General features: G+C 41.7%; 1 protein-coding gene and 1 pseudogene across 6 annotated transcripts in view; one reads left to right on the top strand and one right to left on the bottom strand.

The window, feature by feature from the left end:
* Positions 1-26,936, bottom strand: part of ITCH (itchy E3 ubiquitin protein ligase) — a 137,270-nt gene that overhangs the window by 98,959 nt on the left and 11,375 nt on the right. For 3 of the 5 annotated variants that reach the window (XM_023220458.1, XM_026455250.1, XM_023220461.1), the window contains one exon: positions 7,008-7,098. The exons of 1 other annotated variant lie outside the window; for it this stretch is intronic. In XM_023220458.1, the coding sequence (XP_023076226.1) occupies positions 7,008-7,077 (70 nt within the window). In that variant the 5' untranslated portion in view covers positions 7,078-7,098. Of the gene's footprint in view, positions 1-7,007; positions 7,099-7,974; positions 8,152-26,936 lie in introns of all 5 variants that reach the window. One more of the 5 variants, XM_023220460.1, reaches the window with a different exon arrangement.
* LOC111548162 lies at positions 17,756-19,057 on the top strand (annotated as a pseudogene). The gene has a single exon (XR_002733323.3). The product of XR_002733323.3 is annotated as a succinate dehydrogenase [ubiquinone] cytochrome b small subunit, mitochondrial pseudogene (transcript).

The following is a 26,936-nucleotide window of genomic DNA, read 5'->3' as shown; positions in this document are numbered from 1 at the left end:
TACTTGAGGTCAGGAGTTCGAGACCAGCCTGGCTGAGCCAGGCACAGTGGTGCATGCCTGTAATCCCAGCTACTGGGGAGGCTGAGGCACGAGAATTGCTTGAACCTGGGAGACGGAGGTTGCAGTGAGCCAAGATCAAGTCACTGCACTTCAGCCTGGGTGACAGAGTGAGACTCTGTTTCAGTAAATAAATAAATAAATAAAAAAGGTAGGTAAGGGGGTGGGCATGGTAGGCAGAGATTGCAGTCAACTGAGATAGCACCATTGCACTCCAGCCTGGGTGACAGAACGAGACTCTGTCTCAAAAAAAAAAAAGAAAATTTTTAATCTTTCTCTCTAACTTTCTAAAACACAAATCTAACCACTCTTTGTTACAAACACTGATTACTTCCCATCTCCATCTCCCTTAGCAATAAATTTTTTTTTTAAGGCACACCTGAAAGACACAGCCATTCCCATTCTCTGGGCTCCCCCTATTACAGGGGTTTGCATGGGTATTAGGGCAAGTTTTGTGTACTCTCTTCTTTCATGTGTCTTGCTCATGCTGTCTCCTCAAAGGGTCCTTTTCTACTTTTCTGCATTTAAACAGCAGCAATCCTAGGTCAGGCAGAGTGGCTCAGGCCCATAATTCCAACACTTATGGAAGGCTGGGAGCATCACTTGAGGCCAGGAGTTCAAGACCATACTGGGCAACATAGCAAGACTCTGTCACTACAAAAGAATTTTTTTGGCCAGGCAGGGTGGCTCACACCCGTAATTCCAGCACTTTGGGAGGCTGAGGTGGCTGGAGCACGAGGTCAAGAGATCGAGACCATCTTGGCCAACATGGTAAAATTCTTTCTCTACCAAAAATACAAAAATCAACTGGGTTTGATGGCTCATACCTGTAATCCCAGCTACACAGGAGGCTGACGCAGGAGAATCGCTTGAACCAGGGAGTCAGAGGTTGCAGTGAGCCAAGATAGCACCACTGCACTCCAGCCTGGCAACAGAGCGAGACTCCTCCTTAAAAAAAAAAAAAAAAAAACACAATTTTTTTTAATTAGTCAAGTCTGGTGGGTGGTACACGCCTGTAGTCCTAGCCACTACAGAGGATAAGGTGAGAGGATGCTTCAGCCCAGGAGGTTGAGGCTGCAGTGAGCTGTGATTGTGCCTCTATACTCCATCCTGGGTGACAGAGTGACACCCTCATTTAAAAAAAAAAAAAAAAAAGGCCAGGCGCGGTGGCTCAAGCCTGTAATCCCAGCACTTTGGGAGGCCGAGACGGGCGGATCACGAGGTCAGGAGATCGAGACCATCCTGGCTAACCCGGTGAAACCACGTCTCTACTAAAATATACAAAAAACTAGCCGGGCGAGGTGGCAGGCGCCTGTAGTCCCAGCTACTTGGGAGGCTGAGGCAGGAGAATGGCGTGAACCCGGGAGGCGGAGCTTGCAGTGAGCTGAGATCCAGCCACTGCACTCCAGCTTGGGGGACAGAGCGAGACTCCGTCTCAACAAAAAACAAAAAACAAATAACAAAAAACAAAAAAAAAAGGAGTATCGCTCTGTCACCCAGGCTGGAGTGTAGCGGCGCGATCTCGGCTCACTGCAACCTCCGCCTCCCAAGTTCAAGCGATTCTCCTGCCTCAGCCTCCTGAGTAGCTAGGATTATAGGCACGTGCGACCACAGCTGGCTAATTTTTGTATTTTTTAGTAGAAACATGGTTTCGCCATGTTGGCCAGGCTGTCCTGAACTCCTGACCTCAGGTGATCCACCTGCCTCAGCCTCCCAAAGTGCTGGGATTACAGGTGTGAGCCACCGTGCCTGGCCAACCCTGTCTCTTAAAATAAATAGCAGCAATCCTTCAAACACCACCTTCTTTCCCAGTGACTCTAGTCAAATATTGATCTCTTTTTCCTGACCAGTTATCCCTTCTTGCCATTACAATACATGTTGACATTTGTTTATTTATTTTTATTTTATTTATTTATTTTTTTGAGACAGAATTTCCCTCTTGTTGCCCCAGCTGGAGTGCAATGGTGTGATCTCAGCTCACTGCAATCTCCGCAAGCGATTCTCCTGCCTCAGCCTCCCAAATAGCTGGAATTACAGGTATGTGCCACCATGCCCAGTTCATTTTGTATTTTTACTAGAGATGGGGTTTCTCCATGTTGCTCAGGCTGGTCTCAAACTCCCAACCTCAGGTGATCCGCCTGCCTCAGCCTCCCAAAGTGCTGGGATTACAGGTGACAGCCACTGTGCCCAGCCTGAGATTTATTTTTTGTACTTGCATATTTATTCCTTCCTTGATTCTAGAAACGCATTGAGGCAGGTTACAATAAAACAAATACTATAACTGACCCATTAAGACATTAAAACCCACGATGTCATTAAGAAGACTTGTGCAAAATACTTAGTTCTAAGCGTTCTAGCATCAAAATAAAGAAGTAACTCAATGAATTATGAAGGCCATTTGATTCTATTAAACTTGGCACTTCTGTCTTTTATCCTGTTTCATATCTAATATGTTTGCTGAACTATTATCCATTATTCATGTCGTGTTTGTTTTTTGCCCTATACTCGGGCACTCTCAGAATATTTAGACCCAATTAGCAAGCAATGAGTAAAAAAAAGAAAAAGAAAAAGAAAAAAAATTTATAAAAAAAAGAGTATCTAAGGCCAGGCACGGTGGCTCATGCCTGTAATCCCAGCACTTTGGGAGGCAGAGTCTGGTGGATCACCTGAGGTCAGGAGTACAAGACCAGCCTGACCAACATGGTGAAAACCCGTTTTTACTAAAAATACAAAAATTAGTCAGACATAGCAGCAGGTGCCTATAATCTCAGCTATCCGGGAGGCTGAGGCAGGAGAATTGCTTGAATCTGGGAGGCAGAGGTTGCAGTGAGCTGAGATCATGCCATTGCACTCCAGCCTGGGCAACAAAATGTCTCAAAAAAAAAAAAAAGAATATTTTAGACCCAAGATTTTAAAAATCTGAGATGGGGCTGGGTGAGGTGGCTTACACCTGTAATACCAGCACTTTGGGAGGCTGAGGTGGGTGGATCACCTGAGCCCAGGAGTTTGAGGCCAGCCTGGTCAAAAGGGCGAAACGCCATCTCTATAAAAAATACAAAAATTAGCCGGGTGTGGTGGCGCACGCCTGTAGTTCCAGCTACTCAGGAGGCTGAGGTGGGAGGATCACCTGAGTCCGGGAGATCAAGGTTGCAGTGAGCCACGATCATGCTACTGCACGCCAGCCTGGACAACAGGGTGAGACCCCGTCTCAAAAAGAAAAAAAATCTGAAATGTCTATGGATTACAATTTTTTGAGGTGCAATTAGCGTTTATCATCACAGTAAAAAAAAAAATTAAATAATGATGACAGCAAAGAAGACATTTATGCAAAGAAAAAACTATTAATCATTGTCTCTGAGAATAATTTACTACTTTTTTAAAATCAGTAAAAAATAAAATGTCTATTATTTATGTAATCTGAAAAAGTACAGAATGTTTTAAAAGACTGTTCTAATAAAAACTTTCAACTTTAAGCTGCCAAAAAGAAGTCGTAAGAATTCTGGTCTGATATAAGTCAGCTACTCAAGCTAGATTGAGGATGGCGGGGGGGAGGAATTGGAATCTGGCCTCAACTAAGAAATAGTAATATCTTTCTTTAAGAAATAGTTACTGCTAAGGAAAGAGACCAGAGTTAGTGAAGGAAATCCGAAAAAATTCTATGATGTGGTTACCTTAACACAGTATTACTTTTATATTCAATCGCCTTTAGGTTTTGAGGAAAAGAATAATGAAAAGATATGGTCTGTGACCTATTCATAATCCAGAAGAAGCTATAAGCCAGGCATAGTTGAAACTAAAATACAGAGGATGATAATTGTTCTATAATCAATAAATGCTATCAAATTAAAGGGAGAGAGACTGAGGTTTTCACTGTGTGACAGAAATACATACGTGTCTGAGGAAAATCCAGTGACTCATTCTAGCTAGTACAAATGTTTCACATATAAAGACTTACAGGCCAGGTGGGGTGGCTCACGCCTGTAATCTCTGCACTTTGGGAGGCCGAGGTGGGTGGATCATGAGGTCAGGAGTTCAAGATCAGCCTGGCCAAGGTGGTGAAACCCATCTCTATTAAAAATGCAAAAATTAGCCAGGCGTGGTGGCGGGTGCCTGTAACCCTAGCTACTTAGGAGGCTGAGACAGAGAACTGCTTGGACCCTGGGAGGCAGAGGTTGCAGTGAGCCGAGATTGCGCCACTGCACTCCAGCCTGGGCGACAGAGCGAGACTGTCTCAAAAAAAAAAAAAAAAAAAAAAAAAAAAACCTACAAAGAGACCATATGTAGACAGAGGGTGAAGGGTCTTAGCTCATACTAAAGAAATTCTATGCCATAGTCTCAGAAAAGTACCTAAGGTTTTTGAGCAGGAATGAAACATTGGATGGCATATTAAGAACATTAATCTGAAAGTGACACATGAAATGATTAGAGGAAGAAATAAAGACAGAGATAAAGACAGAGATATTAATTAACAACAGCAACAGAGGTATTAATAATTTACAACAGCAAACAAAGGATGTGAACAGACATTTCTCCAAAAAAGATACAAAAATGACCAACAAGCACATGAAAAGACAATACCATTAGCCATCAGAGGAGTACAAGCCAAAACCACAATGGGGAACTGGGTAGGGTGGTGCATGCCTGTAGTCCCAGCTACCCAGAAGGCTGAGGTGGCAGGATCACTTCAGCCCAGAAGTTAAGAGATTGCAGTGAGCCATGACTGCACCACTACACTCCAGCCTGGGTGACAGAGCAGACTGTCATCTGGTCTCAAAAAAAAACAAAAAATCAAAATTAAATAGACAAAACACACACACACACACACACACACACACACACACACAGAGTAAAGTACTACTTCACACCCACTAGAATGGCTATCATAAAAAAAGATAACAATCACTGGCAAGAATGTAGAGAAATCGGAATCCTCATATATTGCTGGTGGGAATGCAAAACAGTGCAGCTGCTTTGAAAAATAATTTGGGCCCGCGTGGTGGCTCACGCCTGTAATCCCAACACATTGGGAGGCCAAAGCAGGTGGATCACCTGAGGTCAGGAGTTCGAGACCAGCCCAGCCAACATGGTGAAACCCCCACCTCTACTAAAAACACAAAATTAGCTGTGCATGGTTGTGCGTGCCTGTGGTTCCAGCTACTCAGAAGGCTGAGGCACGACACTCACCTGAACCCAGGAGGTGGAGGTTGCAGTGAGCCGAGATCACGCCACTGCACTCCAACCTGGGCAACAGAGCAAAACTCTGTCTCAAAAAGAAAAAAAGAAAAGAAAAAGAATAATAATAACAATTCGGAATTCCTCAAAATGCTAATAAACATGGATTCCATATAACCTAGGAATTTCACTCTTAGGTATACACCCAAGAAAACTGAAAACATACATTCTCACAAAAACTTGTACACAAATGTTTATAGCATTTTTCATAATATCCAAAAAGAAACAACCCAAACAACATCCCTCAACTGAAGAATGGATTTTTAAAATTTAGTATACTCATACAATAAAATATTATTTAGCAAAAAAAGGAATTAAGTAATGCTACATGCTACAACAAGGATGAACCTTGAAAACAGTCTGCTCAAGGAAGACACAAAAGGCCACCACACATTGTACAATTCCATTTATATGCAAGATCCAGAATAGGGAAATCTAGAGACAGAAAGATCAGGAGTTGCCTGGGTTTGTGGGTGGATGGGTTAAATGGAGAGTGACTGCTAATGAGTACAGGGCTTCTTTCTGGAAGGACAAAAATATTTTAAAGTTGATTGTGGTGATGGTTGCACAACTCTGTGAATGTACTTTTGGGGTTCAGAAACTGATATCCCAAAATATGGTGCTTTGACTTGCTGAACTAAAGGAGTCTCTCAAGGTCTCTCTGACCCCTGCAGCTCCCCTCCCTCAATCTTCTTTCTCTCAAAGTACAGCATGAAGTTGTTTTCTGAAGTTCTCTTATCTGCCTAAGTCCAGATCCACCAAAGAAGGAAACAATTACAATTACCTTTGTTCCTTCCTTGAGTTTTCAATTACTAAACTTATATAGCAGGAATATAAAGACTGAAGTCTTTTTTTTTTTTTTTCCGAGATGGAATCTTGCTCTGTCGCCCAGGCTGGAGTGCAATGGCATGATCTCGGCTTACTGCAACCTCTGCCTCCTAGGTTCAAGTGATTCTCCTGCCTCAGCCTCCCAAGTAGCTGGGATTACAGGTGTGCACCACCACGTGCAGCTAGTTTTTTTTATGTTTAACAGAGACAGGGTTTCACCATGTTGGCCAGGCTGGTCTCAAACTCCTGACCTCAAGTGATCCGCCCACTTCAATCTCCCAAAGTACTGGGATTACAGGCGTGTAATCCCAATAAATGGGTAACCTGTAGGGGATATGAATTATATCTCAATAAAGCTGTTAATACAATAAAAAACAAACAAAATTAGCAACTACCCAGGTGCCCATGTTTAAGGGAAAAAAAACTGTAAAATATCCAAGAACGTTCTACAATAAAAATTACATATCTATATGTCTTCATTCATTCATTCAGCAAATATTAATGGAGCACCTGACATGTAACAGCCATTAAATATTTTGTTCTCTTAAGATTTTTTTTTTTTGAGACAGTCTCACCCTATCACCCAGGCTGGGGTGCAGTGGCGCAATCTCGGTTCATTGCAACCTCCACTTCCCAAGGTCAAGCGATTCTCATGCCTCAGCCTCCGAAGTAGCTGGGACAGCAGGCGTGCACCAATACACCCAACTAATTTTGTATTCTCCATGTTGGCCTGGCTGGTGTCAAACTCCCGGCCTCAAGCGACCTGCCCACCTCAGCCTCCCAAAGTGCTGGGATTACAGGCATGGGCCACCATGCCAGGCCCTCTCAGGATTATTTTTTAATCATATGGGGAAAAGTAAAGTAAAGCTGCCGATGCTTCTAAAACTTACCAGTGATCTGAAGCTGTGATTTCATGGTGAGGCTACCCATTGAACCAAGTTGTGATCCACTGTCAGACATACCACCAATAGGTTGGAAAACCTGAACATGGCAAAGGAGACACTGTAAACATCAAAAATTCCCATTGAAAACGTACGTAAATAGTGCTTACCTGGCTATTACTGAAGACAGTGTAACAAAGGCCTTTACATTGCTCACAATTTTCAATTCTAGTCTTTATCCTACCTAACTTATTGGCAAAATCTGACATGGCTATTCATCCCCTTCTCCATGTTTTACTTTCTTCCTGTCAGTTCCCAAGATATATTCTCCAGGTTTGTGTCCTACCACACAGATTGTTCCTTCTCAGTATCCTCTGAAGATTCCTTTTCTTTTCTCCATTATCTTAACACTAACATATCCTAGAGCTTAGTTCTTGGTTCCCTCTTCTATCTACACTCATTTCCTTGAGGATATTACCCAGTCCCAACTAGGTAGGACTATAGGTGGGTGTCACCACGCTCGCCTAATTTTTTAAATTTTTGGTAGATACGGGATCTCACTATATTGCCCAGGCTAGTTTCAAACTCCTGGGCTCAAGTGATCCTCCCACCTTGACTTCCCAAAGTGCTGGATTACAGCGTGAGCCACCACACCTGGCCAAATTACCCATTTAGAAGTCAATGCTTGTTAGTACTACAGGGGCCAAGAGAAGACTTCCCCTTTGCGCCCAGTGAAGGTTCACTGAAAATCATCTGACAAAAGGCAGGCAGATAAATTTGAGAAAAGGCATACATAACTATTAGCATGCATGAGTCGGGGTGGGATGGATCACAAAATGATCACCCCATCAAGCAATGGGGTACAGATGATTATAACCTGGAGGATACTATCTATCCAGATAGCTTTAAATATCATCTATATAACATGTCCCAAGCAATTTTATTTACTTATTTATTTTTTGGGAAAGACTCTCACTCTGTCACCCAAGCTGGGGTGTTCTGGAGCGCCTCCCAGGCTGGGGGGTCCTTCTGCTTCAGCCTCCTGAGTTGCTGGGACCACTGGTGCACACCACCACTCCTGACCCAGGAGGTCAAGTCCGCAGTGAGCTGTGATCACACCACTGTACTCCAGCCTGGGCAACAGAGGAAGACCCTACCTCAAAAAAGAAGAAATAAGATACAATAAAAAATAAAATTAAACTAAATATACTTGGCACTTACTGTTTGCCAGGTACTTTTGTAAGAAGTACACAAATACAATAAGGCAAACAAAATGCCTTGAAACTGTAAACTCTGTCTTGAGTTTTTATGCAAATTTAGGTTTCCATTTAAAAATTTAAATATAAAACAATTATGATGGCTTCTCATTTCTGCAAAAATGAAATGGAACAATACTTAATTCCTACTGAGATGAACCCTATAAAATCCAACCTACCTCATTCTGTGCTTACATACAAAAATGCTCGAAGCTAAAATTTGGTCTCAACCATAGGGACTAGCTCATTTTCTTGGCATAATACATATATTTTTTCCTTTACCTTGTTTATTTAAATTGCACTATTTCAGATGAGATGTTTTATAAACAAAATCTGCTAAAAGAATCATTTTATTTTAAATATGAAAGGTAAACAGCATAAAGTCATTAGTAGTAATCCAGAATATATTAAGAAATGAGATGTAACCTAAAAGCCTTTTAATACCATATTGCACAAGATATTATTCTGATTCAAATGGCTTGTCATGAGAAGGGTCCTCAAAGACATCATAACACATTATGTGCACGTATTACTTCCTCCTCAATATCCAAAAGCCTGTTTGCCATAGAACGACAATCTCAAAAAAAAGTAAATTAAGGGGCAATGAGAAAAGTCCAATATGTAGGTGCTGATATTCTGCATGATAAAGGTACTCATCTCCATCAACAGTCACTCATCTCCACTAATGATTTATTGCAAGAAAATGCCCTTTCTAATAGTACAGAATAAACTATTCTAAATATAAATTAACATTAACTACAAAGTTGCAAAAAATTTTAAATCTCTACAAAAATGAAGTATATTTTAAAAACTAAAATTAACTTCATGTAGAAAAGATTAATGAAAGCATAGCCTGCAAATATTTTTAAGAACAATGACTCTCCAGATAATTACAGAGAATCATTATGGTAGAATTGTGAGGTGCTCTGCCAAAAACATGCTAGTAATTTCAATAATTTATGTACATATACATACTAGTTTTACATAACTAAAATTCACCGAGCATTTTAAATTCTTGAAAAGAATAAAAATTGCTATTTGCATAATATCAAAAAATTAGAAGCAACCTATATTATCAATTGGCATATTCATATGTTAAATAAATCACATACTCATACCACAGAACAAATTACTATGCAGGTATCAAAATAAGCAACTTATTAATGACTGAAATTGAAAGATCCCAAGAACATCTTTAAAGTTGCAGAATAGCATACATGAGTTGGGGTGGGGTGGATCACAAAATGATCACTCCATCAGTATGTAGAGTATGATATTATTTTTGCAAACTAAAACACTATATATTCCTATGAGTACAAATACTTGTAAATAAACACAGAAAAAGTATACATTCCACTGAGGAGGAGGGCACCTGTGTACTCAAGTAGGTGGTCACAGGGAACTGCAGTTTTGTATATATTGTTTGAAGTTCTAGAAGTGAAACATGTATCATTGTTGACTTGTACAATTTTAAAAACAGCATAAAACAGAGTAGAAAAAACAGATAACCTACACTTCAAGTCCCATCCTCTCCCCTGAGAGCCAAACTCTTAGGTCTCTCTATTACTTACAACTGCATACATGGTTAAAATGATTAAATCTAAGCCGGGCACGGTGGCTCACTCCTGTAATCCCAGCACTCTGGGAGGCTAAGGCGGGTGGATCACCTGAGGTCAGGAGTTCAACACCAGCCTGGCCAACATGTTGAAACCCCATCTCTAGTAAAAATACAAAAAATTAGCTGGGCGTGGTGGTGGATGCTTGTAATTCCAGCTACTCGGAAGTCTGAGGCAGGAGAATCACTTCAACCCAGGAGGCAGTAAGCCAAGATTGCGCCATTGCACTCCAGCCTGGGCAACAAGAACAAAACTAAAAAAAAGATTGAATCTAGGTTGGGCACAGAGGCTTACGTCTGTAATCCCAGCACTTTGGGAGGCTGAGGTAGGCGGATCACCTGAGGTCAGGAGTTCAAGACCAGCCTGGCCAACATAATGAAACCTCGTCTCTACTAAAAATACAAACATTAGCCAGGTACGGTGGCACACACTTGTAATCCCAGCTACTTGGGAGGGTGAGGCGGGAGGATCATTGAACCTGGAAGGCTGAGACTGCAATGAACCAACATCGTGCCACTGCGTTCCAGCCTGGGTGACAGAGCTAGACTTTGTCTCAAAAAAAAAGAAAAAAGAAAAAAATTATTCTTGTCAATTCTGTACCATGTATTACAGGAGACATTATAGCATGGTAATTACGTATGCAAACTGTGAAGTCAGACAGATCTAGATAAACATTCCGCAACTGTTACTTTGTGAACTTGAGCAAATTACTGAATTTCTCTGAGCCACGCTGTCTTCATCCATAAATGTAATTTATAATTTATAGTTTCATTGTAAAGACTGAGAGTATCTGAAGAATTAAAGACAGTTGTAGGAAAACTGCCTGTTGCATGGCAAGAGTGATGCCATCTTGAAGTGAAACTATCATGCTGACCAATTTTTTTTTTTTTTTTTTGGAGACAGAGTCTCACTCTGTCGCCCTGGCTGGATTGCAGGGGCACAGTCTTGGTTCAATGCAACCTCCACTTCCCAGGTTCAAGTGACTCTCCTGCCTTAGCCTCCCGAGTAGCTGGGACTACAGGCACCCGCCACCACACCTGGCTAATTTTTGTATTTTTAGTAGAGATGAGGTTTCACCAGGTTGGCCAGGCTGGTCTCAAACTCCTGACCTCAAATGATCCACCCACCCAGGCCTCCCAAAGTGCTGAGATTACAGGCGTGAGCCACTGTACCTGGCCCTGACCAATGTTTGTTTCCTGCATACCAAGGTGTTCTTCAGCAAGGCCTTTAAACAATGCCTGTCACATAGATAACCCCTTATAAGGATGTTTATCTAACCTCCCCAGCGGTCAGAGTTTCAGTAAGAAAGTCTGAAACATGACCACCTGCACATTACCCTAAAGGCTAGCTAAATAATGGACACCTTCTAGTAGTTGTAGGGATCTACTATCTCATGGCCAACCAAGACATCACTTCTGTTCCTAAGTTTCTATTGAATATGTTTTTCTAAGAAACTGGATTTCTTAGTCTCTTTCCCATTTGCTTACTGTTAATCTTTTTCACCCTCAAGTATTTCTCTTCTGTAGCATCTAGTCTGCAGTTTCATTTCCCACAAAGTCAAAATTAGTGACTAAAATCTGCATATTCTTACTGCATTGTTACTCACATACAGAGAATGTCATCAATTTTTATAATTCTAATTACAGTTGGTTCTTGCCCAACAACTGGTTTGAACTGCACAGATCCACTTATATGCAGCCTTTTTTCAACCACACACAGATTGAGGCCAGGAGCAGTGGCTCATGCCCGTAATCCCTTTGGAAGGCTGAGCAGGGAGGGTCGCTTGAGCCCAGAAGGTTGAAACCAGTGTGGGCAACATAGTGAGACTTCATTTCTATTTAATTAAAAAATGTTTAAAAATAATAAAAAATAAAAATAAAAAACACCGACTGAAAATACAGTACTCATGGGATGTGAAACCCACGTATATGGAAAGGACTTTTCACATATGCAGGTTCCACAGGGCGTACTTCAGAGCATGCACTGATGTGGTTATATGTGGTGGTCCTAGAAGCAATCCCCACATATACCAAGGGATGATTGTATTTACATTATGGGTCTCTCTTAAATTTTGATTTTCAGTTCTAGGACAGCAAAAGTGCTCTTATCTTTATCTCTTGTTTTCTGTTATAAGGGGACCAAAGTGAAACTTTATGCATTATGTTTTCATTTGTTGCTTTTGTGTTATCTTCATAGATCTAGGAACAAAAAAAATTCTTTGTAACTTCACATTCATAATTAGAGACTCTTTTGAATAGGCTATTAGTGCTCTCATTTGGGGGAGAAACGTCAGACAGTGGTAAGTTTTTTGGATTGTAATAGACACTTTTAAGCCTTTATATGTCTCAGTAAGAAAGATGTCCTAAATGCAAGTCCTTTTGAGGAGTTAGAGAAAACTTTGCCCTGAGTATCATAACTTTTTTGTGTTTGTTTATTGGTTGGACAGATATGTGAGAGCAAAATCCTGTCTCTACAAAAAATAAAAATAAATTAGCTGGATGTGGTGGCATGCGCCTGTTGTCCCAGTTAACTGGGAGGCTGAGGCACAAAGATCGCCAGAGACCAGCAGGTAGAGGCTGCAGTGAGCTGTGATCAGGCCACTGCAATCCATCTTGGGTGACAGAGCAAGACCTCATCTCAAAAAAAAAGAAAAGAAAAGTAAGCAAGCAAGATTTAAAAACAAACAAGCAAAAAACCAAACTAAAAGCCTTCAGAAGACCAGCCTGGGCAACACAGTGAGACCCCCATCTCTACAAAAAATTTAAAAATTGCCGGGCGTGGTGGCTCAAGCCTGTAATCCTCGCACTTTGGGAGGCCCAGACGGGCGGATCACGAGGTCAGGAGATCGAGACCATCCTGGCTAACACGGTGAAACCCCGTCTCTACTAAAAAATACAAAAAAAAAAAAAAAAAAAAAACTAGCCGGGCGAGGTGGCAGGCGCCTGTAGTCCCAGCTACTCCGGAGGCTGAGGCAGGAGAATGGCGTAAACCCGAGAGGAGGAGCTTGCAGTGAGCTGAGATCTGGCCACTGAACTCTAGCTTGGGTGACAGAGCCAGACTCCGTCTCAAAAAAAAAAAAAAAAATTTAAAAATCAGCCAGGTGCAGGGGTGCATGCCTATAGTCCCAGATACGTAGGAGGCCAAACTGGGAGTACCACTTGAACTCAGAAAGTTGAGGCAGCAGTGAACCATGACTGCACCTCTGCATTCCAGCCTGGGCAACACAGTGAAACTTTGTCTCCAAAAAAAGAAAAAAAAAAGTCTTCACAAGTACAGTGGTATGCAATCTATAGCTTTACGTAGCACTGTAAACCACTGTGACTAGAACAAATGAAGATACAGTTTGAATCTAAATCATGGCTGGGTGCTGTGGCTCATACCTGTAATCCCAGCACTTTGGGAGGGTGAGGTGGGCGGATCACAAGGTCAAGCGATAGAGACCATCCTGGCCAACATGGTGAAACCCTATCTCTACTAAAAATACAAAAATCATCCAGGCATGGTGGCAGGCACCTGTAATCCCAGCTACTCAGGAGGCTGAGGCAGGAGAACCGCTTGAACCCGGGAGGTGGAGGTTACAGTGAGCTGAGATCATGCCACTGCACTCCAGTCTGGGTGACAGAGCGAGACTCCATTTCAAAAAAAAAAAAAAAAAAAAAAAATCTAATAACAATATTTTAAAACTCTATTACCTATAAGTCTGTCAGTTAAAAAGAAACTGAAAACAGGATCTTCTTTTTTTGAGACAGGGTCTTGCTCTGTTGCCTATGCTAGAGTGCAGTACTATGATCAAGCTCACTGTAGCCTCAACCACCTGGGCTGAAACAATCCTCCTGCCTCAGCCTCCTGAGTAAATGAGACTAACAGCCACATACCACAGGCCCATCTAATTTTTTACAGGGAGACAGAAACAGGGTCTCACCATGTTGCCCAGGCTAGTCTCGAATTCCTGGGCTCAAGTAAGCGATCCTCCTGCCTTGGCCTCCCAAAGTGGTGGGATTACAAAGATAAGCCACTGTGCCCAGCTGGGTCAATTCTTAGCACTTTATGATCTTTTTTTTTTTTTTCTTCAGACAGAGATTCACTCTGTCGCCCAGGCTGGAGTGCAGTGGCACCATCTCCCCTCACTGCAACCTCCACTTCCTGGGTTCAAGCAATTCTCCCACCTCAGCCTCCCTAGTAGCTGGGATTACAGGCGTGCACGACATCCGGCTAATTTTTTTTGTATCTTTAGTAGAGATGGGGTTTTGCCATGTTGACCAGGCTGGTCTCGAATGCCTGACCTCAGGTGATCTGCCTGTCTTAGCCTCCCAAAGTGCTGAGATTACAGGTGTGACCCACCACGTCTGGCCTATAAATCATTTATTTTGAGTAATGTTTACTGCTACACTAAAAAAATGTGACAGACAGAATGTCCAATGTAGAAAGAAGGTGCTAAAACACAGCCAGAGGTAAAATTAACCTTAACATCTTCCTGAAAAGGCAGTGGAAACAAAAATGTGGAAAGGGATAGACATACTTCAGAAGATTATTTCAGCAATATCTTGTCTCTTAACCAACAAACATTTATAGCCTTATTTTAAATATGTATCTTATTAATAGAGAAATTATTAAACAGGATATTATGAAATCTGCTTGGTTTATTTTCAAAAATAACACATCCAACATAATCAGCTATTTTTATAGGCCGCATCTATTGTGACTTAGAAAACCTTTAAGTAATTTAATATAGCCCTATATTTTCTTAAAAGAATCCAACAAAATGACATCAGAAGACACAAAAAAAAAACCATTATGGAGAAAAACTGCTTGTGGCAGAAAGTCCAGAGTTCAAAGAGCTAAAGTATATAGTGGTATTCAGAGAACTAAAACCTAATGAAGTCAAAGTCTCAAATAATCTTACTGTAAAATACATAAGCATGTGTGGTAAATTAGAAATACATACTGAGTAGTATGTCTCCCTTGGACAGGGCCACTCTGCCATGTTCTCAAACCACTACTCAAGTGAAAAACTAGATCCCATTATTTAGGGGCACAGTAGCAAAGACTAGCTAAAAGGAACACAGGTACCTTTTTAGATCCCATTCTCCACTAATAAACACAAAGGAGCTTAGCCAGTTGTGGTGACAGGCGCCTGTAATCCCAGCTACTTGGCGGCTGAGAACTGCTTGATCCTGGGAGGCAGAGACTGTCATGAGCCGAGATCGCACCACTGCACTTTAGCCTGAGCGAGAGATCAAGACTCTGTCTCAAAAAAAAAAAAAAAAAAAAAAAAGGAGCTGACTTTGGTGTATGGGCTACTGAAGGTATTGGCAGAAGGAATAAAAGTTTATTTAGATTGGAGCAGAGGGTAAATACCCATTTCCATAATTTAATTTCTCAGCAAAGCTAGTGGGAATAAACCCAAAACCCCTCATGCTAGGGAAAGTGGTTGCTTTCCTATTTACTAGAGAAAATTGACTTAACAATTGACTTAACAAGGAGGTAGAATATGAACCATTATCCACACATAACAGTGACACTTTGGTTCTGAACATCACACAACGATCTCAGAACACTAAAAGCTCCTTTCCTATTTTCCAACCAAATACATCAATATGGATTCTAAAGCATATGCAAAAAAGGACAATTATATTATTCAAAGAGAAAAAGAGGAAGCTACAACTTTCAAGGTTCAACAGTATAAACCACAGTTTAAGGAAATTGGCACCAGGATCTAACTTTTAAGCATTCATTTGCTGGTTTGAACTCTGTACCTAATATTCCAGAAGGTGATTTCTTCCCCTTTCTGACAAACAGCTTTCTGACAAACATTTCAAAATTAATGCTAGAGTTGAAAGCATTTGCCACAATAAATATAAATATTGTTGTACTACTATAAGTTTTGTTCTCTTGCAAACAATGCTTGTGTGAAATTACACATCTAATTAAATATAATGTTGAATTTCCTGGCTCTAAGGAATCCTTGTTTCTGGCCAGAGGTGGTGATTCATGCCTGTAATTCCAGCACTTTGCAAGGCCGAGGTGAGCGGATCACCTAAGGTCAGGAGCTCGAGACCAGCCTGGCCAACACGGTGACACCGTCTCTACTAAAAAAAAAAAAAAAAAAAAATTAGCTGGGCGTGGTGGCACGTGCCTACTGTAGTCCCAGCTCCTCGGTAGGCTGAGGTAGGAGAATGGCTTGAATCTGAGAGGCAGAGGTTACAGTGAGCTGAGATCACGTCACTGTACTCCAGCCTGAGCGACAGAGTGAGACTCAGTCTTAAAAAAAAAAAAAAATTTGTTTCTGACCATCTCTTAATATCCATACATTCTCAAAATATAAGACCCTAATAGCTGGGCACGGTGGCTCACGCCTGTAATCCCAACGCTTTGGGAGGCCGAGGCGGGTGGATCACAAGGTCAGGAGATCGAGACCAACCTGGCTAACACAGTGAAACTCCGTCTTTGCTAAAAATACAAAAAAAAAAAAAATCAGCCAAGTGTGGTAGTGGGCGCCTGTAGTCCCTGCTACTTGGGAGGCTGATGCAGGAGAATCACTTGAACCCAGGAGGCAGAGCTTGCAGTGAGCTGAGATCCCACCACTGCACTCCAGTCTGGACGACAGAGTGAAACTCCGTCTCAAAAAAAAGAAAAAAAAAAGACCCTAATATCCACCATGCCTCATCCTTCCAGCAAACTTTCCTCAGATCATTTATAAACATTATTTAAGAATTACAGGTGGCTGGGCACAGTGGCTCATGCCTGTAATCCCAGCACTTTGGGAAGCTGAGGCAGATGGATCACAAGGTCAGGAGTTCAAGACCAGCCCGGCCAAGATGGTCAAACCCCATCTCTACTGAAAATACAAAAATGAGCCGGACATGGTGGTGCATGCCTGTAATCACAGCTACTCAGGAGGCTGAGGCAGAGAATTGCTTGAACTTGGGAGACAGAGGTTGCAGTGAGACAAGATCGCGCCACTGCACTCCAGCCTGGGCGACAGAGTAAGACTCCGCCTCAAAAGAAAAGAAAAAGAATTACAGGCCTTGGCTGGTCCAACTATACTGGTTTTTACAACTAACTGATCACAACAAGTTACAGATTTCTTTGTTCCTTCTCCACTGGCACTGCTTCACTTGACTTAAAAAAAAAAAAAAAGGTCAGACGCAGTGGCTCACGCCTGTAATCCGAGCACTTTGGGAGGCTGAGGCGGGCAGATCACCTGAGGTCAGGAGTTTGAGAGCAGTCTGACCAACATGAAGAAACCCCATCTCTACTATAAATAAAAAATTAGCCGGGTGCAGTGGCGCATGTCTGTAATCCCAGATACTCGGGAGGCTGAGACAGGAGAATCACTTGAACCCAGGAGGTGGAGGCTGCAATGAGCTGAGATTGTGCCATTGCACTGCAGCCCAGGCAACAAGAGTGAAAACTCCGTCTCAAAAAAAAAAAAAAGAATTACAGACCAGTCCTGGTGGCTCATGCCTGTAATCCCAGCACTTTGGGAGGCTGAGGTGAGAGGATCGCTTGAGCCTAGGAGTTCTGAGACCAACCTGGCCAACACAGTGAAACCCCATTTCTATTTTATATATATATATAAAATAGCCGGGCACGGTGGCTCATCCCTGTAATTCCAGCACTTTGTGAGGCTGAGGCAGGCGGATCACCTGAGGTCGGGAGTTCGAGACCAGCCTGACCAACATGGAGAAACCCCATCTCTACTGATAATACAAAATTAGCTGGGAGTGGTGACACAGACCTATAATCCCAGCTACTAAGGAGACTGAGGCAGAATTACTTGAACCTGGGGTGGCAGAGGTTGCAGGATGCTGAGATCACGCCACTGCACTCCAGCCTGGGTGACAAGGTGAGACTCCATCTCAAGAAAAGAAAAAAGAATTATCAAGTAGGGTTGGTGGATGACCTTGAGCCCTCAGGAACGAGATGGCGGTTGTCTGGAGGCTGAGTGCCCTTTGCGGTGCCCAAGGAGGCCGAGCTCTGTTGCTGCGAACCCCAGTGGTCAGACCTGCTCATATCTCAGCATTTCTTCAGGACCGACCTATCCCAGAATGGTGTGGAGTGCAGCACATTCACTTGTCACCCAGCCACCATTCTGGTTCCAAGGCTGCGTCTCTCCACTGGACTAGCGAGAGGGTTGTCAGTGTTTTGCTCCTGGGTCTGCTTCCGGTTGCTTATTTGAATCCTTGCTCTGCGATGGACTATTCCCTGGCTGCAGCCCTCACTCTTCATGGTCACTGGGGCCTTGGACAAGTTGTTACTGACTATGTTCATGGGGATGCCTCGCAGAAAGCTGCCAAGGCAGGGCTTTTGGCACTTTCAGCTTTAACCTTTGCTGGGCTTTGCTATTTCAACTATCACGACGTGGGCATCTGCAAAGCTGTTGCCATGCTGTGGAAGCTCTGACCTTTTTGACTTCATACTTTGAAGAATTGATGTATGCCTCTTTGCCTCTGCTTTGTCATGCCATTCAGCTCACAGTAAGGAAGAAATAACAGTTAAGTCCATTTGTGGACAGCCTTTTTCTCTTAATAATCTTAATCTTAAGATTATTTTCAGAATTTAATCTTCGAGGAAAAGATTTGAGAGGAATTGTGTCTAAGAAATTGTGAGACTGAGTTCTGTATTCTGGTGAGTTAATGGGGTTGCCTCCCAGCTTCTCATAAGACTCACAGTATAACTAAACATATGAGCTTTTGCCTTTTAATTTATCAATCTCTTGAAGATAATCCAGCTTTATTACTATTAGTATATGATCAAACTTCCATATTCGCACTGGGAATAATGGACAAAGGGAAATACTCATAATTCATGAATAAAAACTTTGCAGAAAATTAGACAGTGTTTAATTTTTTGAAAACGTCCCTCTCTAGTCAGTAGATACCACCTACTGATGGTTACATATACTAGGGAAATTTTAAAATTAGGAAATGCTGACATCTCACATTATAAGTTTCTAAATCCTAGGAAGAAATGCTTGGAGTGCTTCTGAATATAGAGAAGTTCCATTTAAGGGCAAGTTTCCCCTTGTAGAGGTATCAAAATATTTCCAATTCTAAACTGAGATTTAATTCTCAAATGTGTTCTACTTGTTCTAAAACAAATATAAAACTATAAGTAATAAATTGTTATTTTCGCACAATGGGAATCTCTAATGTGAAAATGTATTCTATGAAGATAATTTTTTTTTAAAATAAAATGTTGTGTAATAAAAAAAAAGATTATCAAGTAAACTGGAAGTCAACACTGGGTTACTGAGTAATACGCATATGCACTTTATCAACAAAATTCATGCACTTTCCTTAAAAGGAGCCAAAAAAGCATTGTTATTCAGATTGTGTCAAAAACCTAGAATAAAATGACACAAGTAAGAGCTTATACCCAAGAGCCCTCAATACTAGGAAGGGGAGAGGAATCAAATTACCACCTACCTATTAGGAAACAAGTAGGATTATGAAAGCAAAGTCTATTCTACATTCCAATTTGAGTCTGTAGATTTTCACCTTAGTATTCTATCCAAGAGTAGCCCCTCCGATTAAATTCAAAAGGAAACAGAATAGAAATATTATTCTAAAGAAGGCAGAATACCACATACATCTTATTTGTTCTCACAGGTAAACAAATGGAAATCTAAGAAAGATTTATTGATTGCCCAGTAAGGCAAAGATTTTTGTAGATATGACACCAAATGTATAATTCATTAAAGAAAACAACTGAGAAATTGAGTGTTTTGAGTTTTTCTTTCTTTTTTTTTTTTTTTTTGAGACAGGAATTTGCTCTGGTGACACGGCTAGGGTATAGTGGTGTGATCAAGGCTCACTACACCCTGGAACTCCTGGGCTCAAGGGATCCTACTGCCTCATTCAATAGCTGGGACTACATATAGGAACACACGCCGGGCACGGTGGCTCACGTCTGTAATCTCAGCACTTTGGAAGGCCAAGGCGAACAGATCACAAGGCCAGGAGTTCGAAACCAGTCTGGCCAACATGGGAAACCCCGTCTCTACTAAAAATACAAAAAATTAGCTGGGCATGGTGGCGTGCGCCTGTAATCCCAGCTACCCGGGAGGATGAGGCAGGAAAATCACTTGAGCTCAGGAGGCAGAGGTTGCAGTGAACAGAGATCGCGCCATTGCACTCCAGACTGGGCTACAAAGCAAGACTCCATCTCAAAAAAAAAATTCGCCAGGCATGGTGGCACACACCTGTAGTCCCAGCAGGAGAATCACTTGATCCTGGGAGGTGGAGGTTGCAGTAAGCTGAGATTGTGCCACCACACTCCAGCCTGGGCAAGAGAACAAGACTCCATCTCAAAAAACAAAACAAAACAAAACAAAAACACAGGCACACACCACCACATCCAGATAGTTGTTTTTTTGTTTTGTTTTGTTTTGTTTTTGTAGATATGGGGGTCTCACGTTGTTGGCCAGGCTGGTCTCCAACTCCTGGGCTCAAGTGATCCTCTCGCCTCAGCCTCCCAAACTGCTGAGATTACAGGCGCACGCCACCATGCCCGGACTTAAGTATGTCTTCTAAAGAGTTGAAGTTCCAGACAGGCGCAGTGGCTCACACTGGTAATCCCAGCACTTCAGGAGGCCAAGGTGGGTAGATTACTCGAGACCAGGAGTTCAAGACCAGCCTGGCTGACATGGTGAAACTCTGTCTCTATTAAAAATACAAAAATTACCCAGGTGCAGTGACACAGACCTGTAATCCCAGCTACTTGGGAGGCTGAGGCAGGAGAATCTCCTGCACCCAGGAGGTGGAGATTACAGTGAGTCACGATCATGCCACTGCACTCCAGCCTGGGTGACAGAGTGAGACTCTGCCTCAAAAATAAATTTAAAAAGAGTCAAAGTTTCTAATTTTGATTGCATTCAACTTCTTGGTAAGGGCGTGGTGGCTCACACCTGCAATCACAGCACCTTAGGAGGCTAAGGCAGGAAAATCACCTGAGCCCAGGATTTCCACCAGCCTGGGCAACAATGTAAGACCCCATCTCTATTTTTGAAACAAAAGACATCATTAAAAAAATGGAAAGACAAGCAATAGGTTAGGAGATAAAATCTGCAAAACATGTATCTGATAAAGCAGTTGTATCCAGAATTTAAATAAACTCTTACAACTAAGACAAACAACCCAAGCAAAGTGGATTACCTAAGGCCAGAACAGAAGTTGTGGCCCAAAACTAGTATCTCTAGCATAGTTCGATGTTAATTTCATGATTTGAAATCATAGTTCACAGCAAAAAAGATAACATTTAATTGCAGAACAAATGAAAACAAAAAATATGTCATTGCTGTACAGTCCTTCAAAAACTTACTAAAATATATACAATGGAATATTATTCAGCATTAAAAAGGAATAAAATTCTGACCATGGTACAACATGAAACCTGAAGACATTATGCTAAGTGAAATACACCAGACACAAAAGGACAAATATTGGCCGGGCCCAGTGGCTCATGCCTGTAATTCCAGCAGAGGCAGACGGATCACAAGGTCAAGAGATGGAGACGATCCTGGTCAACATCGTGAAATCCTGTCTCTATTAAAAATACAAAAATTAGCTGGGCGTGGTGGCGCATGCCTGTAGTTCCAGCTATTCAGGAGACTGAGGCAGGAGAATTGCTTGAACCTGGGAGGCGGAGGTTGCAGTGAGCTGAGATCCAGATACTGCACTGCAGGCTGGATGACACAGCAAGACTCCACCTCAAAAAAAAAAAAAAAAAAAAATGGGGGCTGGGCACAGTGGCTGACACCTGTAAACCCAGCACTTTGGGAGGCCGAGACGGGCAGATCACAAGGTCAGGAGATCAAGACTATCCTGGCTAATACAGTAAAATCCTGTCTCTACTAAAAATACAAAAAGAAATTAGCTGGGCGTGGTGGCGGGTGCCAGTAGTTCCAGCTACTCAGGAGGCTGAGGCAGGAAAATGGCATGAACCTGGGAGGCGGAGCTTGCAGTGAGCAGAGATCACGCCACTGCACTCCAGCCTGGGCGACAGAGCAAGACTCCGTCTCAAAAAAAAAAAAAAAAAAAAGACAAATATTGTGCGACTCCACTTTTACCATGAGGTGCCTAGAATAGCTGAATTCACAGAGACAGAAAACAGAATAGTAGTTACCAAGGCAGGGAGGAGGTGAAATGGAGAATTATTGTTTAATAGGTACAAGTTTCAGTTCCGGATGATGAAAAAGTTAATAGAGACTGATAGTGGTAATGGTCGCATAACAAGGTAAATGTACTTAATGTCACTGAACTGAAGACTTAACAATATTTAAAATGATAAATTGTATGTAATGCGTATTTTACCACAATAAAAAAAAAAAAACTAAGATAGTTATTTTCCTAATTTTCTTTGTCCCTTAGAGATGAAAACGTCAATTTCTATATACAATCAACTAGCCAGGCAGAATGAACACACTTCATTCTCCATTCCCTTCCAAAACCTCAGAAAAAATGAAATAAAGGAATAACAAATATAAACCCCCAAGGGCAAAAACAAAGGGAGAGGAGATGATAGCAGAGAGATGCAAGCAACATTCTGGATAATGAAAAGCAGCAGCAGCAGGGTTCTGCACATTTCAATATATACAGAATATAGTTTTTAATTAAGACCTATAGTAAATATTTTTCCTCCAAAAAACTTAACAACAGAAAAAAATAATCTGTGTGTTTGCTTCAGCAGCACATATACTAAAAAATTAGAACACAGAGGTTAGCATATCCTCTGAGCAAGGATAAGGTGAAAATTCACCAAGTGTTCCATATTTTTGGATAAATAAATAATCCAGAATCTTCTTTTGACTACTAACTGACATTCCACAGAAGCAAATGCAGTTAATCTCTCTCTCACGTTATTTTCCTTCCCATTTCCAAAACAGAGCTATAATTAAATGAACCACCTAAAAATCCCTTTTAATTGCAGAACAAATGAATTCCAAAAACTAGGTTAGATCATCCTTCAAAAATAAAAGCAAAATGCCTTTTTCATTAAATGAAATTTAGATTTAGCTCATTTGACCCTACTGCTGCATCTCTATGACAGAGGCAATTTTCCGTACTTTTTTAAAGGCCCAATTCAGTATTTTTATTCATCCATGAGAAAAACTTTGCTATATCTCAAATATTCTTTTTTTTAACATATCTTTTTTTTTTGAAGCGGAGTTTCTCTCATCACCCAGGCTGGAATACAATGGCATGATCTCCGCTCGCTGCAGCCTCTGCCTCCTGGGTTCAGCAATTCTCCAGCCTCAGCCCCCCGAGTATCTGGGATTACAGGCGTGCCACCACCACATCCGGCTAATTTTTTTGGTATTGTTAGTACAGACGGGGTTTCACCACATTGGCCAGGCTGCTCTCAAACTCCTGACCTCAGGCGATCCTCCTGCCTTGGCCTCCCAAAGTGCTGGGATTACAGGCGTGAGCCACCGCGCCCAGCCTACATCTCTTTTTAATACATATCTCAGATATTCTTAATACTCAGACTGTACCTAACACACTATTCACCTTACTTGCGAAAAAGACTATAGTCTTTAAAATAATGACATTTTGTATTTGGCCAAGAATAAGGAATAACTTCCCAGGTATGTAAAAAACAAAAAATAAAAAAGTTTCATAAGTATAAACAGAACAAAATCTAAATCTTATTTAAAAAATAACATCTTAAAAATAATTTTCTCAGGTTATGTAGAACAAACATATTCCACCTTTCTACAACATTTATTGGTTTCTTCAAACATTCTGAATCATAATTTTTTTTTTTTTTTTTTTTTTTTGAGACAGGGTCTCACTCTGTTGCCTAGGCTGGAGTACTGTGGTACAATCACAGGTCAATCACTGCAGCCTTGACCTCCCGGGACCAGGTAATCCTCCCACCTCAGCCTCCTGGGTAGCTGGGACTACAGGCGCACACGCCACCATGCCCAGCCAATTTTTTGTGTTTTTCGTAGAGACAGGGTTTCTCCATGTTGCCCAGGCTGGTCTCAAATACCTGGGCTCAAAGGATATGCCTGCCTTGAACTCTCAAAGTGCTGGCATTACAGGCGTGAGCCACCGCGCCCAGCCATATCAGTTATATCAAGTTTCTGCAGCTAAATTCTACATCTTTCTAAGAGCACGCCATTTGTCATTGTTTCCAAACCTTGGTAAATATGAAAATTCAATGTATAAACTAAGGTCTAATGAAATACACCAGAGGTTAACCGAGATCACCAAAAACCCCAAACAAGAAACGTGATGAGCAATTGCACTACTTTGGTGGTTTTTCTTTTTGAGACAGGGTCTCGCTCTGTTGCCCAGGCTGGAGTGCAGCAGCTCGATCTCGGCTCACTGCAACCTCCGCCTCCCGGTTTCCAGCAATACTCATGCCTCAGCCTCCCAAGTAGCTAGGACTACAGGAGTGCACCACCACGCCCGGCTAATTTTTTATATTTTTAGTAGGCACAAGGTTTCGCCATGTTGGCCAGGATGGTCTCAAACTCCAGCCTCAAGTGATCCACCCACCTCAGCCTCCCAAAGTGCTGGGATTACAGGTGTGAGCCACCATGCCTGACCTGGTTTTTCTTTCTATTCTACTTGTGCAAACTGGGAAATCATGAGAATATGTACATAACCCATCAACAAGGAAACTGTTGGGACTGAGTAAGGGATAAAGCAAGATTCACAACATGAAAAGAGGAATATAGCCTGTACACAATATCTTCCCATATCCCAGTTTTTACAAAAGTCAGTAGAGAAAAAGCTTTCAAAACTGGCCCTCTTTGATGCAATCTTTTGTCTCTCATACAAGCTTTTCCCCCTTTATTTTCATTCCTACTGACACTTCCATAGCCTAGTCTCCCTGCCTCCAACCATAGTAAATACGACAGATCTCAATTTTGCCAAATAAATCTTCACAAAATACCATTTAATCCTATCAGCCAATAGGTCTCAAGGTTATTCAAAATAAGAGGCTTGACTCTATTCAACTTTTCAAAACTTTTGCCTATTACCAGGCTCACACAAATATTCTAAAATTAAACTCCACCCCCTGAAGTCCATTCCTGCCTCTGTACCTTGGCATATTCTGAATAACTAAATAACTTCCCTCCTTCTATCTGCCTTAATAATTATTCTACGTACCTCTCATTCAGCACTAGACTGCTTTGAGGTATTGAACTGTTTTATTTATTTGTTTGTTTATTTATTTATTTTTGAGACAGGGTCTCACTCTGTTGCCCAGACTAGAATGTAGTAACATGATTATCAGTGCAGTGACATGAGCTCACTGTAGCCTTAACCTCCAGGGCTTAAGCGACCCTCACATTTCAGCTGGGACAACAGGCGCACATCACCATCACACCTGGCTAATTTTTGTGGGGCTTTTTTGTAGAGACAGGGTTTCACCATGCTGCCCAGGCTGGTTTAATCTTTATGTGGGTAAGAACTTTCTTCTCAGATGGCAGAGACCATGGGTTATGCTGCAGAAAGTCAAGCCCCAGATCAGAGGTTATAAAGCGGCAAGCCACAAGAAAAATTCTGCCCACAGTGGTAATTTGTTTGGCCCACAGTGTTTATACTATGAATTCATAAGTTGCCAACATTTAACAATAAAACAAAATCTTGATTTCCAGCTTCACTTTAGAAAAAAATCAAGATGTTCAGGCTGCACTTGGTCTGTACTCTCTCCGAGGTCAACAGTAAGCCAACACCGAATTGTACACTTTAAAACAGTGAATTTTGCCTCAATTTATTTTTTAACCTTCTGAAAACCTTCTTTTTAATTTTGAAAAATATGACGGGATCTCACTATGTTGCTCAAGCTGGTCTCAAACTCCAAGGCTCAAGCAATCCTATCACCTTGGCCTCCCAAAGTGCTGGGATTGTAGACGTGAGCCAGGGCAACTGGTAAAAAAAAAAAAAAAATTAACTACCAATACATTGTGAGTGTATTCCCAAGACCTTAAGTAGTATTTTTTAAATTATTTTTACTTGACAAAAAAAGTATATATTTATCATGTAAAACAGGTTTTATTTATGTATTGAAATAAAATAAAGACGGGGTCTCACTATGTTATCCAAGTTGGTCTCAAACTCCTGGCCTCAAGAGATCCTCCTGCCTTAGCCTCTCAAAGTGGCGGGATTATAGGCATGAGCCACCAAGCCCAGCCTATAGCATGTTTTAAAATATGTACACATTGTGGAATGGCTAAATCAAGCTAAATAACATATACATAACCTCACATACTTACTTTTACCTCCATCAAAAGAAAAAAAAAAAAAGGCCAGGTGTGGCGGCTCACACCTGTAATCTCAGCATTTTGGGAGGCCGAGGCAGGTGGATCACCTGAGGTTGGGAGTTCAAGACCAGCCTGACCAACATGGAGAAACCCCCGTCTCTGCTAAAAATACAAAAAAATAGCCAGGGGTGGTGGTGCACACCTGCAATCTCATCTACTCCAGAGGTTGAGGTAGGAGAATTGCTCAATTGAACCCAGGAGGCGGAGGTTGAGGGTGCAGTGAGTCAAGATCATGCCACTGCACTCCAGCCTGGGCAACAAAAGTGAAACTCTGTCTCAAAAAAAAAAAAAAAAAAACTGTAAACCAAAGCTGCTTTAACAGCTGCTCCCTTGGAGGGGCATGAATTCCCTAGTTCACTTAAAGTCCCAATCCAATATATCATTACTTACTAAATCTTCATCCAGCCCTTGCAGATATTTAAATTTACAATGCTCAGCCTAAATAGGTTTACTGAATGACTAATGAACTCAGATCATAACTTTAAGAAAGATAAGGTTGATGGTAATGATGATAATGAAAACAACAATAATATTTATTTATTTATTTTTTTTGAGATGGAGTCTCGCTCTGTCACCCAGGCTGGAGTGTGGTGGCCGGATCTCAGCTCACTGCAAGTTCCGCCTCTCAGGTTTACGCCATTCTCCTGCCTCAGCCTCCCGAGTAAGCTGGGACTACAGGCGCCCGCCACCTCGCCCAGCTAGTTTTTTGTATTTTTTAGTAGAGACGGGGTTTCACCATGTTAGCCAGGATGGTCTCGATCTCCTGACCTCGTGATCCACC

This window comes from Piliocolobus tephrosceles, chromosome 20 (genome assembly GCF_002776525.5).
Source record: "Piliocolobus tephrosceles isolate RC106 chromosome 20, ASM277652v3, whole genome shotgun sequence".
NCBI lineage: Eukaryota > Metazoa > Chordata > Mammalia > Primates > Cercopithecidae > Piliocolobus > Piliocolobus tephrosceles.
This window is presented reverse-complemented; position numbering and strand designations above follow the sequence as displayed.